The sequence below is a fragment of the Myotis myotis genome, unplaced genomic scaffold (genome assembly GCF_014108235.1).
Source record: "Myotis myotis isolate mMyoMyo1 unplaced genomic scaffold, mMyoMyo1.p scaffold_m19_p_20, whole genome shotgun sequence".
NCBI lineage: Eukaryota > Metazoa > Chordata > Mammalia > Chiroptera > Vespertilionidae > Myotis > Myotis myotis.
In genome coordinates, this window is record NW_023416325.1 from 19642474 (window position 1) to 19656178 (window position 13705).

The 13705-nt window shown below is 51.4% G+C and overlaps 1 protein-coding gene across 1 annotated transcript in view; it reads right to left on the reverse strand.

Moving 5' to 3' along the window:
* Positions 1–13705, reverse strand: part of NOS1 (nitric oxide synthase 1) — a 104195-nt gene that overhangs the window by 39399 nt on the left and 51091 nt on the right. The window contains exons 8-13 of the mRNA XM_036354296.1: positions 9870–10011; positions 7755–7894; positions 5991–6165; positions 2731–2832; positions 1900–2094; positions 1157–1242 (exon numbers count right to left, since the gene is read on the reverse strand). Coding sequence (XP_036210189.1) covers positions 1157–1242; positions 1900–2094; positions 2731–2832; positions 5991–6165; positions 7755–7894; positions 9870–10011 — 840 coding nt within the window. The remainder of the gene's footprint in view (positions 1–1156; positions 1243–1899; positions 2095–2730; positions 2833–5990; positions 6166–7754; positions 7895–9869; positions 10012–13705) is intronic.

The window sequence follows — 13705 nt, forward strand, 5'->3', positions numbered from 1 at the left end:
CCGGCGGAACTCTCTCTTAGGAGAAGCCTGGCATCCCCATTAGAGCATCTCAGGCGGCTCCACCCCACTTGTCAGCTGCCCCCTTGGCTGGCTACACGTTCTTTTTTCTTTTTTAAAATGTTTTTCTTGATTTTTAGAGAGAGGGAGAGGGGTAGAAAGACAGAAACATTGATAAAAGAGAAACATCATTGATTGGCTGCCTCCTGCACGCCCTCTACTGGGGATCAAGCCTCCAATTCAGGCATGTGCCCTGCCTGGGAATTGAACTGGTGACCTCTTGGTTCATGGGCTGACACTCAACCACTGAGCCAGCCGCAGCAGCTGGGCTGGCTATACGTCAGGACAGTTATTCTTTGGTGGCCTTGGTCCATAACCCCCTTCCCGCCCTTCTGTGCTCAGTTAGGACTTATCCATCTTATTCTTCAGCTCCATTGTCATCTCCTGAAGGAAGCCCTCTTTGACCTCCTAAATGCGGTTAAGTCTGTTCTTTGGCACCATGGATCACTCCTCGAGGGCACTCGAAGTGCTGACTGTATTTGGGTGGTTCTCTGACAGATGAATGGCTGTGAGCTTGAAGAGGGCAGGGACCACATTTTCTGGCTCATGATGGCTTCCCGAGAGCCTAGTACAGTGCCCGGCAGGGAACAGGCTCTCAGTATCCATTTGTGGGCCGAATGAATGAATGAATGAATGAAATTAGAGTTCCGCCCTGGACAAGAGCACTGTTGTCAGTGCTGTTCTGGACCCAGCTCATCCCAGCTCCTCTCTACGACGGGTTCAGGGACTTCCTGTTGGCAGCGTAAAACTGGCCATAATGGGAGTATTTACACAATGGCAATTGGCCAACATTACAAATCTACTACTATTTTTACTTTTAATATTATTATCAGGAAAGCTGCTTTACCAACATACCACTCACTGCCTCTGGGAAAAGAATTTAGGAAACTGGGTGAGGAAAGTAAAGTCGGGAGGGAGAAGAATTGTGGCAACATTTACATCCCAGACTCTGAGGCAAAGAAGGCACGAGGGGGCGAGAGCAAGTAGAGAAATCTTATCGTGCTAGAGGTCAGAGGCATGACTAGCTGCCTGGCTTCCTTTTGGGGGGCTCTCCAGGTTTCGGGGCACATCCACCCCCCACCTACTGCAGGAGACTTACTCTGCCAGCTTCTTGAAGCCGATGGCTCGCCGCTTGGTGGGGGTCCCGTTGGTGCCTTTCCAGAGGTGGGTGTTCCAAGGGTCCGGCTGGGAAGAAAGGACTGCGGTTACTATGGTTACTGTGGTGGGGGAACCTGGCTCCCCTGGGAGATGCTCAGGATCCTGGGGGCTGTGGCTGCCCAGCCATGCCCAACCCGCAGCCTTGCAGGGAGTGATTCTGCGAGTGATGACCACAGGGGTCCTGGCACAGAGCGGCTGGCCCAGCCGTTCTGCACTGTCCTGCTAGACCAGCGGTTCTCAACCTGTGGGTCGCGACCCCTTTGGCGGTCGAACGACCCTTTCACAGGGGTCGCCTAAGACCATCCTGCATATCAGATATTTACATTACGATTCATAACAGTGGCAACATGACAGTTATGAAGTAGCCACGAAAATAATTTTATGGTTGGGTCACAACATGAGGAACTGTATTTAAAGGGCCAGAAGGTTGAGAACCACTGTGCTAGACCTTCCCACTCAGCCCTCAGTCCCTCCCAAAGACTTTCCTTGAGACCCCAGACGACTCATTTAGTCTCCAGGAATCTTTCTGCTAGAGCTGCGTTGTCCAATATGGTAGCCACTAACCAGGCATAGCTACGGAGCACCTGAGCGTCCAAAGTGCTCGTCTGAACTGAGACGTGCTCTCAGCATCACACACACAAGGCTACCGAAGACTTAGCGCGAAGAGGCAGGGAGGGGCAGGACCTGGTATTCGAAGGAGGGGGTGAGCCGGTAGTTGAGCATCTCCTGGTGGAAGACAGGGGTGATGCTGCCAGACATGGGGGGCACGATCCACACCCAGTCTGCCGGACAGCCCCCCCGGCAGCGGTATTCATTCTCCATGTGCTTAATGAAGGACTCGGTGGCCGAGTGGTGGTCGACGATGGTCACTTTGTCACTCTGTGGGCGGAGAGGGGACGGGAGTCAGGAGGTAAGAGCTGGGGTGTTTCAGGATTCTCCCCCAGAGTGGCGTTTCCCGAAGGACAGGTCCTGGAGATGGTTTAGTGCCCAATACTTGTCTGCATTTCTCCTTCTGACTGTACCTGCTGCTAACAGGCCTCTCCAGCGAGTCCTCCTCTCTCCTCCCCCACCCTTTTTCAAACGAACCTCTTATGTAGCTAGAATGGAACACCTCCGTTTTGTTAGTCCTTGTATCTGCTTACTTATTTAAACTAACAATTCTCTTCTATTTAAGGCAACTGATCTTGGCTCTCCATGTATGGTGGTGATACAAAATCCTGTCTGTCAGCTGATGGTCTGCGTCCCTACGCAAGACACGGACGATACCTGACATCTCAATTCTGAAAAACCACAGGTGACAAGTCACAACCCCCCCTACTGGTCATCTCTTCCTCAAACGTCCACACTCAAGATCAACATGGAGAGGCAGGCATGCACGATGGGCGGTCGACCTCGCAGGTGGACAGATCTCCCCAAAGGTGGCTCCTGGCAGCGAGGGCTCTTGGACTTTTGGCTCCAAGGTTCTGAAAGGTGCAGTTCCTACCTGAGGCTTGACGGCCGGGACCCCAGCACTACCTGGAAGCTGTAGAGAACTGCAATGTTGATCTCCACCAGCGCCTGGTCCTTCCACAGGGAGGACGTCTTTCTCGTGTCCAAGTTCATCTTCTTGGCCACTTCCTGCAAGAAGAAGGGAACACAGACTCTCAGGCTGGGACGCTTCAGACGAAGGAGGGGCAGGGCCAGCTCGTGCCGTGAATGAACGTCTTAACGATCAGTCAGCTCGCTGGCAGAGCGAGTCGCTCCCTCTGAAGGTATCTCACCGAGGACCTACCGGTGGTGGGAAACTAGAGACGTGGCTGGCCACTTATTACTGAGCGGGACTTGTAGTGGGAGAGAACAGTTTATATTGTGATCAGTGCTAATTCCTACGGAGAAAATAAGACGAGGCTATGGGAGGAGGAGGGATAGGGGGCAGGGTTCCCTGAACCACGATAGTCAGGACAGGCCCACGTGGAGGGGGCACACCCCGTGAGACCCAAACGGGGAGGAAAAGCGAGGCATGTGCAGACGGAGGGGGGCGAGGGTCTCGGCAGAGAGACAGCACGCGCAAAGCCCCCGAGGAGGTTCAGACTCGCAGCATCTGAGACACAGGAAGGAGGGCAGTGCACGCCAGGGTGGGGAGCCAGCGGGAGTTAGTGAGAAGGGCAGGATCTTGAAGGATGTGCCACGGAGCCGGGATTTTTATTCCAAATGTAACGAGGAGGGTCTTCGCAGGGTTTTAATCAGAGATGTGGGCCTGGGAGTGGCATCGCCTGCTTCCTAGTGGGAGAAGCTCTCCACCCAACCTGCTCCACCCCTGGAGTGGCCGCTACTTGTAACCTAGACCGTGGACGTTTTGAGCTTGACTGACTCCATCTGACAGATGAGGAAACTGGGGCTCAGAGAGGTGCCTGGATTTGCTCGACTTCTGTAGAGCCAGTTGGCCTCAGAGCTGGAGCCCAGGGAGATGCGTACCGCCCAGAACCGGGGAGCTGCTCCCCAACCAGCCGGCGTCTCCGGCAAAAACAACCCCTGATGTTTGTTACAGCTGAAGCAGGAGCTGATGTCAAGGGTGAGGAAGACCCAGTAGCAAATGCACTAATTAGAGCCTTGCTTTTCTCTTACTCTGTCAATTCTAGTCACTCGTGGGAACCCGGGTCTCATTATGGGGCTAGAATGCGACGATTTCTCAGCTTTGGGTAAATCGCTTCCCAGCCTCAGCTGTCAACATTTGTACAGAGTGGCAGCTGGAACTGGAGGCAGGGGTGGGAGGGAGTCTCATTTAAGTTACCCAGTGACTACTCGATGCAGTCGAAATGCAAGCAAGATCATGGAGGCGGACTTATTGATTCACCCTTTGGGGCTGAAGCGTTAGGTTCTGCTTGGGGCCTTTGGGCAGCGACACAAATGCAGGAAGTAAAGAATCTGCTGCTTTACATAAGTACATATAAAGCTTGAGTTATTATATAAAAGAGGAGCGGTGTCTAGCCAGTCATGCTGCTACTGTTACTTCTACAGCATTATTTTGGTTAACAAAAGAGAAATTAGTTGCAGGAAAAAAACATACCTATACAACTTTAAAAAAAATCCCCAAATGTGACTCAAGGCATCTCTATGAACATTAACTAAACTGTCTTTTCCTTTCTTGCCAGAAGTCTGTACAGATCGGTGGCTGCCCCAGTAGAATCTTCTAGGGCAGTGGTCGGCAAACTGCGGCTCGCGAGCCACATGCGGCTCTTTGGCCCCTTGAGTGTGGCTCTTCCACAAAATACCACGTTCAGGCACGCACGTACAGTGCGATTGAAACTTCGTGGCCCATGCGCAGAAGTCAGTATTTTGTGGAAGAGCCACACTCAAGGGGCCAAAGAGCCGCATGTGGCTCGCGAGCCACAGTCTGCCGACCACTGTTCTAGGGAGATGTGAAAAATGCTGATGCCCACCTCCCCCTGTAGAGCAATTCCATCCAAATCCTGGGGGGTGGGGTCTCGGGCGTCGCTGTGCTACCCTGGTAGTTCCAGTGGATGGCAAGGCTGAGGACTTGGCTTCTGTCTTCCAGGCTAACAACCATGGAGTTTGTTTTTTTAAAGTGAGATAGAACTGACACATGATGTTGTGCACACGCAAGGTGTACAAAGTTCAAGGTGTTGGTTGAGTACAGTTATATATTGCAATATGATTACCACTGTAGCATTCGTTAACATCTGTATGTAATTATTGTGGTGAGAACAATTAAGATCTAGTCTCTTAGAAACTTTGAAGTTTATACTAGAGTGTTGTTGATTATAATCTCGATGCTGTGCTTTAGATTTCCAGAAATTATTTACCTGTACGACTAAAACATCTCCCCAATTCCCATGCATCCCATCCCCACAGCCACCATTCTAACTCTCCGATTTCACCAGAGAGCAGAATCCACATTAAGCTATATCACACCGCCTTTGTCGTTGTCTGTCTGCCTGAGCTCACGTGGCCTAATGCCCGCAAGGGCCATCCATGTGAACACCTCTGGGTTTCAGCCACAGACACCCAATGCCTGGTTCTGAGGTCTAATCCTGACCCCACCTTAGTTACTGTGAGACACAGGCCAGCACTTCAGCTCTCTGCTTCTCAGGGGCCGATTTTGAAACAAGGCCAGCGACAGCAGACAGTTGTCAGGAACAACGTTTGCTGACAAAACCACGGCAATCCTGAGCTCTCACCAGAGCTGGGCCCCAGGAAGCTCTCTGCCCGGCACGTTTCGGCAGATGAGGGTGACTCAGCCAGGGAGGAAATCAGACCTCCACCAAGAAATGTGTTTAGCGGAAAACCATGGACTCTCCTCCAGCCTGGTTTTCCAGAAAAGAGACAAAAAAATGTCCCAAGTTCATCGGTCATTCTCCAACCCTTCTGACAGAGTTTGACACCGAGAGGCAGTGTAGCAGCGTGGTGGTGAACTCGGACCACAAAACCCGACTGGGGTTGCATCCCAGCTCTGCCACTTCCTGGGGGCACGACCTTGAGCTCGTCATTTCATCCCTGCAAAGGCCTTGGTTTTCTCATCGGTGAGAGGGGGTTTTCCTTTAACCTGGAGGTTGTGATGAGGATTAAATGAGCATGTTATACATGCAGTGCCCTCTGAACACCCATCCCACGGATGGGCCTAGCACCCAGTCCATACACGGTTAGTGCCACGGATGCCGCACTGGGATTGCAGGTTCTGTTGTCACCCGTTTCCAGTTTCTCAGCCCCAAAGCCTGGCTGTGGGGAAGCACTGCTGATCCCCCCGCTTCTGCCTGGTGACGAAGGAGGGCCCTCACCTCCAGGATGTTGTACCGAGAGTTGTCACAGTAGTCGCGGACGCCGATCTCCGTGCCCATGTACCAGCCGCTGAAGGGACAGGCGCTGAACTCCAGGCCGCCAATCTCCAGCAGCATGTTGGACACAGCGGGGAGGCCGTACCACTTCAGCCCCAGGTCCTTGAACCACTCAAACCTGCGGAGAAGGAGACAGCCCAGCTCACCAGGGGGCGGGAGTCTCGGGCAGACAGAGGGTGGGACAGCCCGAGTCTGGGGATGCTGCAACGCCAGCGACTGACGGGGGCCATGTCAGAACCAGATTCCTGGGCTCTGGGCTCTGCTTCCGAGCTGGAGAATCACAGGCTCCAGAGCAGGGGCCCGAGGATATGCATCTTACCATGTTTCCCAGTGATGTGCAGGGAAATCCAGGCCTGGAAACCACTGCTCGGGCTGCTGTTTATCCGCTAAGCCCACTCTGCAAGTCAGTCCTGGAGGAAGCGAGTTCCCTCCTACCCAGGGCCTTTGCACGGCCGCTGTTTCCTCCTGGGATCTCTCTTTCTCTGTGTCTGTCCAGCTCTTGTTTGCACTTTAATTCTCAGCTAAAATGTTGTTTACACTTTTAGGAAGCCTTCCCTGATGCCCAACCTGGGTAGGGTCAGGTGAGTTCATGCCTCTAGGCGCCATACAATTTCTATTGCAGCATGTTATTGGAATGAAGTTATTTGGGTAAGATCAAAACTTTAAATAAAGACAGGATCCCAGCCCTAGCCGGTTTGGCTCAGTGGATAGAGCGTCGGCCTGTGGACTGAAAGGTCCCGGGTTCGATTCCGGTCAAGAGATGTGGAAATGTTATATATACATATACATATACATATACATATACATATACATATACATATACATATACATATATATATGTATATATATATGTATATGTATATGTATATGTATATATATAGACAGGATTCCACACTGCACTCACATGACTCACCTGGTTTGCCTCCCTCTAGTCTCAGCCCTGAACTGGATCCTGTATTTATTTAAAATGCTGACACACTATACAGCACAGGATTTTTTTAAAAATTATTTTTCTTTCTTTTAAAAAATATATTTATTGATTTGAGAGAGGAAGGGAGAGGGAGAGAGAGATAGAAACATCAATGATGAGAGAGAATCATCGATTGGCTACCTCCTGCACACCCCACACTGGGGATCAGGCCTGAAACCCAGGCATGTGCCCTGACTGGGAATCGAACCAGTTCATAGGTAGATGCTCAACCACTGAGCCATGCCAGCCGGGCTATTTTTAATTTTTAAGAAACACTGCATTAAAATACTATTTATCTTGATTATTGAGTCTTTTGGTGCCGCCTCCATTCTGCCCCCAAGGCCCCTGTGGATTTCCTTCGCTCCAAATTCCTTTCGGACATGACTCCCCTCAAGTCACAGGGTTTAAACAGCTCCCTCTCTTTAACATCTGAGCCCCCAACAGGATAGCAGGTGCTCCTGCTTTCTGATCCTTTGGGCTGGGAAAGGGCAGGCCCGGGTCGGTAGCTCAGGAGTGGGGTAAGAAGGGAGATCATGATTCAGAAAAGATGGCAGTTCCCCGGCTGGTCAAGGAGGAATTGCTGATTCTGTGCCCAGGTCCCAGGGAGAGGACTGAAATCAAGAGCCCCTTTCAGCCTGCGTCTGGGCTGGAGAGGGCGAGCCAGGGGGTCCAGGAATGGGCAGAGGGCACTGGGGAAATCCACCCACCCTCACCCACTCCATGCCCGGCCCTCTTACTTGGGGTGCCTCATGGGCACTTCCAGCACCAGCTCTGGGGGAATCTGGAAGAGCTCGGGGTCATTGCCGTTGGCCTGGAGTAGGAGTGGCAGGACGTCGAAGCGGCCTCTCGGGGGCTTCCAGCCCTGCAGGATGCAGATCTGCAAGCAGACCCGCCGGTCAGGCCCCAGCTCAGGCCCCAGACCCTCCCAACACTGGGGAGGGGCAGAGCCCAGGCGCTACCCCCCAGCAGCCCGTTCCTCCAGAGGGACTGGGCCATCCCCCTCCTTTTGTCAAGGTCTCCCCGACATCACCACGTAACCAGCACCGCTTCTCGTGGGCCCACAGACAGAGGGTAAGACTGTGCCCAGCACCAGGCTTTGAGCACTCGAAATGTGGAGGGTTCGAACCGAGACCCTAAGTGCCGTAAGTGTAAACTACCAGGCCACAGAGGCAGAAACCATGTTTTATGTTTTCTGGGTCTTTCCTGCCCACTGGGGAGGGAGTCTATAACAAATAGTATATAACATGTAATCAAACGTATTAGATATAATTTATTTGTTAACTAGAGGCCTGATGCATGAGATTCGTGCAAGGGGCTTGGCCCTCGCAGCCCTGGCTTCGTCTGGAAGGTCATCCGGAAGGTCGTTTGGCTGTCCGGTCTAATTAGCATATTATGCTTTTATTATTATAGATAATACATTTTAAATAAATTATTAACATTTAAAGCTATTTAACACAATTATATATATTAACTCAATAAGTATATTACTTTATTAATAAGTATAATAAATAGGTTAGCCCAATATTACCCACTATAACGTTTTCAGTAATCGAGATAAGAACTTATTAGTAAGATATTCTCCACTCTCCCTCTTTGGTTTCTGTCTTGGTGATCTGCTGTGTATGCAGACTGTGTGCTCATGAGCCATTGTGACCAGCAGCTGCTGTATTGGACAGCTCAGGGCGAGAGGGTTTCAAAAGATACAGCTCCGTGGTTATGTTTGGGTGATTCTTTCTGCCCTGTTAGTACCAAGAAGGAGCATGAAATTATGCACTTAAAAGAACATGTCCTGTCAGCGAGGATTCTGGAAACAGAAGAAGAGGAAGAGGCCCTGGCGTCTGTGTTCTGGTGGCCACGGGGACAAGGTCAGCCAACTCTACACTCAGCTCGCAGCCAAGTGGAGCAGAGAGTCTGGCGGAGTCTAAATCGGCACAGGTGCCTCTCCTGGTCGCCCTGGTTACTGCCCCTTCCTTAGGAGAGTAGCATTTAATCAGGAAAGCCGGATGCAAAGGCCGTCAGCAGCAACTGAGGGAGTCCAGTGGCCCTGCCTGGCCAGCTCCTCTTGGGGGAGGTACTGGGTGGAGTTTGAGGGGGGTTTGAGGAAAGGACAAGATGATGTTCAACTGGGATGACTGGGTGATTAAGAAAAGGGGGTACCAGGCCTGTGGGCCTGAGGTCATGGCAGGCATGGCATCTGCCTGTGGTGTCTGCTATGGGCACAGACGCTGTAAGCTGCCGTGCCTCAGCTGTGCTGTCTGCATCACCTGGAAGGAGCCTTGGATGGTGGTGTTTGTGTTTCTGGTGGCTTTTATGAGTTGACTTGGCTGTCAGCAATAGTGTCTGTGCTGGTACCATGGAGAGTCCAGCCCATCCAACGAGGGTTGTGTGGGTTGAATAGTTGTTAAATGAATGAATGAAGGAATGATATGAATTTGACATATTACCCAACTCAGAAAAGGTAGATGCAGGCATGCTTTCCATATGTCAGCTCCTCTCCTCCAGGTGGGAGGGAGGAGACTTGGACTGTATTTCTAGCTCTGTTCACTTATTGCCTTGGATAGTTCATTTGGCCTTGGTGAGACTCAGTCTACCCACCTGTGAAATGGGACTATGGTTACCATCATGAGGGTCAGGCAAGGTAATGGCATGAAAATGACCAACTGACCACCTGTAAGAGAACCAGCTGGTTCTCTCTGGGGGCAGCCACAGAGAGAAGGAGGTTTGAGAAAGAATAAGTGGCAGTTCATTTACTGCTCTCCGTATGAGGATTACATCAAAATAAGAAAAGTCTGTCGATAGAAACAGTCTGGGGAGATGAGAGCCCAGGTGGGCATGGACTGGGGGGCACGCACCTCTGTGAACTCCACATTGGCTGGGTCCCCCAGGATAGAGCCATCAGGCTGCTTGTAGCCAGCATAGCGGATAAGCTGGGAGTTCCAGACTCGGAAATCGTGCTTGCTGTCGATCCTCTGGGGAAATATGGTGATGGCGGACCTGTGGGGGACAGAGGGGGACACCTGGTGTCAGGGTGGGGCTTGCACTTTGGGGACACCCTGGAAAAGGTGTCACCCAGGTCGATGAGTGCATGAGGCTCAGGGTGGATTCCACCTGTGCCCAGATCCCCAGGCCCATGGAGAGCTGCCGGGAGGAAGGGGCCTTGCCCTGTCCCTCCCGTGTCTGAGGAAGCGTGGAACGGGGGGCCCCGTGCCAGCTTGCTGAAGGAAAAGGAATGCTTCTCAAACGGCACTTTCAAACCATCTTGAAGTGGGCCAGTTTCCCAGGGAACCCTGCAGCAGCAGGTAATCTCCAGGGAAAGAGCATCAGGCCCCGCTTCCCTTTAAGAACGCACCATCAGCCCTGGCTGGTTTGGCTCAGGGGATAGAGTGTTGGCCTGTGGACTGAAGGGTCCCGGGTTCAGTTCCAGTCAGGGGCACATGCCCGGGTTGAGGGCTCAATCCCCAGTAGGGGGCATGCAGGAGGCAGCCGATCAATGATTCTCTCTCATTGTTGATGTTTCTATCTCTCTCTCCCTCTCCCTTCCTCTCTGAAATAAATAAAAATATATTAACCTTACCTAATAATAGACAAACATGTAAATTGACCGTACCTTCGCTACGCTAACCAGCCAATCAGGAGAGTCTGCAAATTAACCCAACAAAGATGGCGTTTAATTTGCATACGTAGGCTCCAAGTGGCAGAGCCAAGCCGGACAGCCCCGGGGCCAGAGCAGCGAAACCAGATGGCCCTGGGGTCGGAGCAGCGAAGCCGGATGGCCCCAGGGCCGGCTCCGCCTGGAGCCCGGCCAGAGCGAAGGCCTGGGTCCCGGGTGCCAGAGGCAAACCGGTGCCAGCAGCCAAGGGAAGGGAAGGCCTATTGCGTGAATCTCTTTGTGCAACAGGCCTCTAGTAATAATAATAAAAAGAATGAACCATAGCCCGGCTGGCATGGCTCAGTGGTTGAGCTTCTATCTGTGAACCAGAAGGTCAAGGTTCGATTCCCGGTCAGGGCACATGCCTGGGTGTGGGCTTGGTCCCTGGTGTGGGGGGTGCAGAGGGCAGCCTGTCAGTGATTCTTTCTCATCGTTGATGTTTCTATCTCTCTCTCTCCCTCTCCCTCTCTAAAATAAATAAAAAATATATATTAAAAAAAAGAACACAATCTTAAAAAAAAAAAAAAAGAATGCACTATCAATGTCTATTTCTAGTTTTTCTCCTACTGTAATTATCGCTGTTGTTAATTCTCGCCCAACCCATTCCAGGCCAAAGTCTGCAGACTTACAACTAAAAAAGATACCAACTTCCATTTGTGTTCCACGTATTTACTCTGAAACGATAGATTGCCACTGGCCTCGCCTACCTAGCTAGCCAACGATGAGACTGTACGGTTACTGAGTTGTAGTTGTTGCCTGCTGAAGCACCCAGCTGGAGCCCCGCTCTCTGTTTGTTAGAAGCGGTGTTAGAGGGGCGTTAACGATGGGTTAGCACAAAACTGAGACTTTCTCCTTAGCAGCAGCAGAGGGATTCATAAACATCAAAAGGAGAATAACTTTTCACGATGTGGTTCAATGTTGTCTCACGCCAGTTCCTGCCACCCGGATCCATTGGTCCCCTCACTGGACGGATCCCAAGCAATGGCTTGTGCTGGCATGGGAGTCGCACGGTGGGTCCAACCCATTGCTCATAGCCCTTCTCCCATCCACATCCTGCTCCTGGAACTCCGCCCCCTCGGCTGGAACCCCTCTCTGCTGTCATGCTTCCAAATCCAAGCCCTGACTCAAATCCGCTTTCTCCACATAACATGCCCTGCCCCATCTGGCTCCCAAGGCCTCTACCTGAGCCAATTTAGGTCTGACTGTCCGCACGGGACAACACTGCCTTTAACCCTGCAGGGATGGTGCAATGCACCTGGCAGTGAGTCCAGGTTGGGGGGAGGGAGGGCGGGGGCGGCTGAAAGTGAAAGTCACAGAGAACCACAGGCACTCTTAAAAATCCCTTAGCAAAGGCGCCATATTGGGGAATCAACACAGGGTAAGTCAGTCCATCCGTTTGCCCTCCGGCAGTAACACACATGGCCGTTCCTTTGGTTGAGCACCAGTCACAGGGGTTTGTGTAATTTATATATTTAAACTGTGCTCAGAAACAGCAGAGTCACACACAGTGGGAGGAGACCCTGTGTGCAGGCACCGAGACCAACGGCGGAAACAGAACACATTTCTCTCTCTCAGTCCCCACCTCTTCGAAGCCTACTCGTAACCAGTGGCAGGTTGAAAACCCCGTGCTGTGTAAGTTACCCTCCCTCCCTCCTGCTACCTCACTCGCCTTTCTTTCCTACCTTAGGCGATTTCGATACACAGCATACATGCTCTTATGTATGTGCTCAGATGTATGATTTTTTTAAAAATATATTTTTATTGATTTTTTACAGAGAGGAAGGGAGAGAGATAGAGAGTTAGAAACATCGATGAGAGAGAAACATCGATCAGCTGCCTCCTGCACATCTCCCACTGGGGATGTGCCCGCAACCCAGGCACATGCCCCTGACCGGAATCGAACCTGGGACCCTTCAGTCCGCAGGCCGACGCTCTATCCACTGAGCCAAACCGGTTTCGGCCAGATGTATGATTTTAAAACGTATTAAAAAAAAGAATCAGCTGAATATTTTCTTTAATAGAAGATGTCACGAAGACTCCCCAAAATGCAGGTGCACTGCCTGGTCTGTGACACCCCCCCCCCACCCCCGCCCCATAGTCACGGCATCATTTGAAAACTACCAGAACAGCCCACAAGCTCCGTGAGGCTGAGATCTCAACCAAGCCCTCCTTCAACGCTCAGGATGTGCCGGATTTTCTCTGAAGGGGGAGGTCTTTTAGTCAAAAGATATACAGTTGAGCCTTGAACAATGCAGGGTTCAGGGACAGTGAGCCCCCAATGCAGCTGAAAATCCACAGCTAACTTCTGACATCCCCCTAAAACTTAGCCTACCGTTACTGGAAGCCTTACCGATAACATAGCCAGTTGACACATTTTTGTAGGTTACATGGATGATATACTGTATTCTTTTTAAAAAAATATTTTTATTCATTTCAGAGAGGAAGGGAGAGGGAGAGAGAGATAGAAACATCAATGATGAGAGAGAATCATTGATCAGCTGCCTCCTGCACGCTCCCTACTGGGGATGGAGCCAACCACCCAGGCACGTGTCCTGAGCGGGAATCGAACCATGACCTCCTGGTTCATAGATGAGCACTCAACCCCTGAGCCACACTGGCTGGGCTACATACTGTATTCTTACAGTTAGCTAGAGAAGAGCAAATGTGATTAAGGAAATTAAAAGAGAAAATACATTTACTGCATTTCTTGAAAAAAATCTGCATCTAAGTGGGGCTGTGCAGTGAAACCCATACTGGTTCAACGGTCAACTGTACTACCTCCCCATGCAGGCCCGCTTACAGGCCTTCCCTGACGGTAGGCTCAGCTGGCAAGCACTTTCCTTCTCAAGGAAGGGACACATGCAAGGAAACCCATGCTTTATGCCAGCGGGCCACTTTGGGGATGAGCTCAGTGCAGCCCAGATGCTTAAGGGAATATCCCTGCAGCAGCTTTGAGATGGGCTGGTCCTCAGGAGCTGGGAACAGATGCCAGGGAAGGACTGAGTGGGCAGGACGAACAAGTATAACCGCCCATCTGCG